This window comes from Phalaenopsis equestris, unplaced genomic scaffold (genome assembly GCF_001263595.1).
Source record: "Phalaenopsis equestris unplaced genomic scaffold, ASM126359v1 Scaffold000002, whole genome shotgun sequence".
Lineage (NCBI taxonomy): Eukaryota > Viridiplantae > Streptophyta > Magnoliopsida > Asparagales > Orchidaceae > Phalaenopsis > Phalaenopsis equestris.
In genome coordinates, this window is record NW_018164444.1 from 61,170,187 (window position 1) to 61,176,186 (window position 6,000).

General features: G+C 33.9%; 1 protein-coding gene across 1 annotated transcript in view; it reads right to left on the bottom strand.

The window, feature by feature from the left end:
- Window positions 1–3,769, bottom strand: part of LOC110019426 (anaphase-promoting complex subunit 4-like) — a 70,956-nt gene extending 67,187 nt beyond the window's left edge. Inside the window, exons 1-2 of the mRNA XM_020717078.1 lie at window positions 3,561–3,769; window positions 3,321–3,432 (exon numbers count right to left, since the gene is read on the bottom strand). Of these exons, the coding sequence (XP_020572737.1) occupies window positions 3,321–3,432; window positions 3,561–3,653 (205 nt within the window). The 5' untranslated portion in view covers window positions 3,654–3,769. The remainder of the gene's footprint in view (window positions 1–3,320; window positions 3,433–3,560) is intronic.
- Window positions 3,770–6,000: the final 2,231 nt, after the last annotated feature.

Consider the following 6,000-nt stretch of genomic DNA (forward strand, 5'->3'; position numbering starts at 1 on the left):
GCTACTTTTGGGAGAGTCCAAACTAATTCCTCCCTAATTATCTTGAGTAATTTCTTTACAACAAATATAGTGCCATCAATATTTGTGTGGTTTCCTCGAACTTATTTTGTGTGTTAAGTCAATAAAATACATTAGTGCAAGCTTTGACAGAACGCAGCCCCTAAATGCATAGTTGATGTCAAAGATAGAGCATCATATGGCCTCTATAGCTTATTAAAAAAAAAAACCTTATTAACTTATTCCAGCTCTTGGCACCATAAAATTTTAGCCCTTTATTTTATTTCAATTTCCCCTTTCTTAATGTTTCAATGCAAACTAATACTTGCAAATCTTCCTTGAGGTGATCTCGAAACATTTGGCTATGGCAGGTAAAGCTAGATTTTCAATTTGAGTTCCTATTTTATTAGTCTTTGATTTGGATATCGGTTTAAAATGTTCAAATAATAATCAAAAGTTATTTGACTTGGAAAATCTTGATGAATATTACAATTTTCTCATATATATGTCTTTTCATTAGTCAATTTCATATTTTATTGCGTCATGGGCTGCATTTCTAGTAACATTTTCTTGATATCCATTCGTCTTGCCATACTTAATCTTGAGGTCAAAAGTGTACTCTCTAAGCCATAAGGTGTACTAATTTTGTCTACATGGATTGGTCATCAACAGAATTTACAAGAGGAGGCTTCAGGATAGAACATTAGATTACTTGAGAAGCCAATCCAGTATAAAAGATTGTACCTCATCTTATCATTGTTATTAGGATCTATACCCTCAAATTCTCTGGTGATATTTGTGGTTCTACACTTACTATCCATGGAAGGATTGATTGGATTATTTTGTTTAAAAATAACAACATTTTAAATACATGATTCAACTTCCAAGTTTTTCACTGACACTGGGCAAAATATAGACTCACTGTGGAACTAATCACTAAGCACTATGCATTCTTCAAGTTCTAATATAGCATGTTAGGAAATATTAGATTCACTCTGACATAAAAGGTTCTCCTTGTATTGTAATTCCTACATTATTGATGTGTAATTAAAATGGTTCAAAGTCAAATGTGAAACCATGAAATGGTTTTAGAGATAAAAAACACAACGTCAATAGCAAAAATATTTGGATTACGTAGAAGTGGGGTTTGGTGAACCGTTGATGTAAGCAGCTTTACCCCTACTGCCCTACATTTAAGTTAAGGTAAGATAAGCATAACCCCTCAAAAAAGGAATTCGTTTGTCCCAACTTATAAGCCTAATTTAAGGAATATTATCTAAAAATGCAAAAAAAAAAACAAATGGATGCCTTAACAAGTTTAACCTAGCTTAACAGCAATTAAAAGTTGAATTAAACGAGTGATAAAGTGTTCTCCTTCCTTAGCTTGTGCTATTTATTTCCCTAGGCAAGCATAAGCTAAACAAGAGCATAGAAAAATGGCATTAAGCACACATAAGCCATACAGTAGACCAAAAAGGAAACCTAGTATAAGCTCAAAATTTGTTTAGAGAAGAAACAATGTATAGACTCGAGTAGAAAATAATTATGACAGTTAGTTATGGGTAAATCAATTAATATATCAATTTGAATTATTATAAAACAATTAGGTTAATTAATTTTAACTATTATCCAACAATTGTATCATCAATTATGATCGTGGCAACAATTCTGACTAAGGCATAAATAAAAATTATCATAAAATCAATGATAATTGTGCCATCATTAACACACATGACAATGATATAGCACGAGTAATAATGAAGGGCGATGACTACAATATGATTGGGAAGTATAGCTCAAACATGATGAATAATACTGACAATAAACTCAAGGGAAGGACAAAGAAGCTAATATAGGTAAGACAAGGACGACATCAATAAAACGCATTAGGTCTATGGAAATAACACAACCTCAAGAAAAATATAATTAATAGGTGAGCAGGATATATAAGTAAGAAAATCAACACTAGGTGAAGAAGAAGTGAGGAAATTTGAAGAAGATTTGCAACTATCAACAAAAGAAAACTCATGGATGCATGTTTTGTTGGCTGTTATTAATGCTCATAATCACATTTCAAGGCTTGTTTGGTACAAGCTTAAGAGTAGCCTAAACTCTTAGACAATACAAAATTTTAATCCCACCTCTTGCTAAAGGAAGGCTCTCTGTAATCACAGTTGCAGCATCAAAACAAGCATGTTTGTTGGCTAAAGGTAGGCTCTCTGTAATCACAGCCAAGTTAAGCTAAGCATCAAAAAGGGTTAACCTCCGCACTCAACTTGAGCTCTCTGTAATCACAGTAGCTTCCCTACATGCTACCTCACATGAGAGAAGAACTATTACATCAGTACTACGCATCTTATTTTTAGGTGCATAGCTCAAACATGATGAATAATACTGACAATAAACTCAAGGGAAGGACAAAGAAGCTAATATAGGTGAGACAAGGACGACATCAATAAAACGCATTAGGTCTATGGAAATAACACAACCTCAAGAAAAATATAATTAATAGGTGAGCAGGATATATAAGTAAGAAAATCAACACTAGGTGAAGAAGAAGTGAGGAAATTTGAAGAAGATTTGCAACTATCAACAAAAGAAAACTCATGGATGCATGTTTTGTTGGCTGTTATTAATGCTCATAATCACATTTCAAGGCTTGTTTGGTACAAGCTTAAGAGTAGCCTAAACTCTTAGACAATACAAAATTTTAATCCCACCTCTTGCTAAAGGAAGGCTCTCTGTAATCACAGTTGCAGCATCAAAACAAGCATGTTTGTTGGCTAAAGGTAGGCTCTCTGTAATCACAGCCAAGTTAAGCTAAGCATCAAAAAGGGTTAACCTCCGCACTCAACTTGAGCTCTCTGTAATCACAGTAGCTTCCCTACATGCTACCTCACATGAGAACATCACAGCCCTTCATCCTCACATGTGTTTTGGTTGCCATCCGTCATCATTGTTAAGTGTCATTTTTTTTGTCGATCCCGAGTTCTCCTTGAACAATCATTACCAGGGTCCTTGATGATCCTTTTGTCATTGTCTCTCTTTATTTTTCCTCTCATCAAATTCATTTAGCGTAGCTGCTCTAACAATTTTTGTTTGTGCAGTTCATGTCATCGTGATGTTTCTTGCCCTTCCACTTATCCTGCTTCAATAAGTTATATGCATACTCTAATGTATTTCCACAATAACTCAATAACCAAAATTCCAATAATTTCGGTCATAAATTTTCCATTATTCTGGCCAAACACGTTTGTCCAAGTTTACACATAACCTTATTCAAAAAATGAAGTCTCAAGTAAGATAAAAGGAGGGAAATCAACCTGGGGAAAGAGCCCAGAGTCTCTGCCAATTAAAACGATGGAGGAGAATCTTGTTATCCTCTGTAACCATCGCGAGGAGGTCCTTCTCAGGATTCCACTCTGCGATCTTGACCTGTTAGGTAAAAGAGTCGCAGAGGTAAAAATGGGAAAATGAGATGGAATACGAAGGATAGGCGAGAAGGGGGAATTGATTACTGTTCTGGGTTTAAGGTTTAGGGTTTAGGGTTTGGGTTAACGAACCTGAGATGGAATCTGTTTGTCAAACTGGAGCTGGAAAGGAACGGTTCCTAGAGAACCTCCTGCTTCCATCTCAACCGTCTCACCTTCTGCCATGGCTTCGGCCGTGACAATCTTGGGGTCGAAGCTCAAGAACGAGTAATGGCAGAAGTGACGAGCACCGAAGCAACTTTGGCAGAAGCAGAGGCGGGAAGTAATGAATTATTACCTTATTTTTCTCACGAATTAAGTTACCTATTACTTAATTTTTTTATACATTTAAATAATAAGACACTAAAATATTATATAAATAAGGGGCCTTACATACCTCCCACCCATATTTGATGTTTTTACATATCTAAAACATAAATTTTAATTTTTTAAAATTTATATCACTAAAATCTTTTATATCACATTAATAATATCACTGATGCATTATCAATAAATTTTTATAATCTAACACGATTCTCAATGTATTTTTAGCAATAAATATCTCAAATTCAAATTCAAATTCAAGATCATTTGAGGCCCATCACTGATGCATTATCAATAAATTTTTATAATCTAGCATGATTCTCAATGTATTTTTAGTAATAAATATTTCAAATTCAAATTCAAGATCATTTGAGGCCCCAATTTCAGTAAGTTAACAATCTAGCTAACTATCTTGACAAAACAAGCCTTATAATACTAAAATTAGTTCAATCAAAATTCAATCAAGTCTAGATCAAATCATTAAAGCACATTTGACACTTTCTAATCATTAATTTAATGATTAAATGAACTTCAAATTTGACATAATTATAGTAAAATTTAGTGTCTCGATGAGAATAATCCAACGAATCTGAGCTCTTTTAATTCTAAATTATTTTGGACTCTCAAAACATTAAAAAAAACTCTCATGATCAATGGGGTTCAATATGGACCATCCGATGAGGTGGTTACGTGAGTTTTTCGTCGAATGACCACAGTGCCCCTCCCCTATTGGCTACAAATAGACCCTCTTTCTTCATTTGAGAGGAGAAAAAGAAAAAGTTTGATTTCAGCGTTTCTCTGGAATGTAGACCTGGCTAAAACCTTTAGCTCCTATAGCCACCACCATTGTCGACCATCGCGAGTTGCTTTCATCGACCATTGTCAGCCACCCTTGCTCGTAGTCATGGGTGAGATTTGTTTTCTTACAAAATATCTTTAATACAGTGTAACATGGAATCTCGAATACAATGCGATGAAGTATCTCAAATACGATGTAACGAATAAAATTGTATTAAAGATTCGACGATAAACATTAGTGATAATTGTTTGTGATCGTCGTATTCAAAATATGGTAACTTTCTCCATGCTCCTAAAAATTTATATGCGTTGTTATTGATAAGTATTGTCTCTAATGTAAAATAAAAGACCCGATAAAAAGGTTGTAGTCACAAACCAGTGTGGCACCAACTATGACATTTGATCAATTACCACTATAGCTTATGCGGTCAATTGCCATTGCAACTTCTCATTACTTAGAATTTTGCAACTGCCAACTACAACTTATGTCACTAGTTACTACTACAACTTTCTACTATGACTTTTATGGCCAACTGACAGTCTTGCAGCACTAACTATGTCCTCTGTGTTCAACTAATATTATTACAATTACCGATTGTGACCTATGTAGCCAACTGACGACAATGTAGCTACCAAGTACAACCTATGTGACCAACTATGACCTATGTGACTAACTGCTACTTCAACTTCCTATTACAACCTCTTCGGACAAATGACGCTACTAAAGTTGTCAACTACAGCCTGTGTGGCTAACTACGACTTATATAAATAATTATTATTGCAACTTCTAACTGCGGTTTATGTGAATAACTACTAATTTTGTCAACTACAACCTCTTATCGTCCTGCTAACATTATTATCGCTAAGAACTACATTTATTGTAGTCCAATTACGACTATCAAAATCAGATAACTACTCTAAATCTATACTTATCACCATTATAAATTCATCTCCTATAATTTCGGATAAGAGTGAATATATGTACTTACGATCATATAGTGAAGCAATTTAACTATGCAAGGCACGGGTTTTTTTTTCCCTTTTCAGGTTATTTATGTAAAAAATCTTGGTGTCTTGTTTTGCTACTTTTCAATTATTTGGGTGTACGATGGATTATCCTGAAACGCTAAAATGTTTAATTACGACTCTACCGCCGTGAATCTTTCAGTACTCTATAATCAATATTTTAACGTTTAAAAAGTGAAAAACACTTTTTCATGCATATTTCAGATGGCGTATAAGTAAAAATTGCATAGTAGATGGTTGATATGTAAATACAAAAGAATTTAGTGGCATGCAAATAAATCTTCCTGTAAATAAAATTCAAAATTCAAGGAATACACACACATATATATAGACATACATATACATGCACGCATACATACATACATACATATATATATGTATGTAT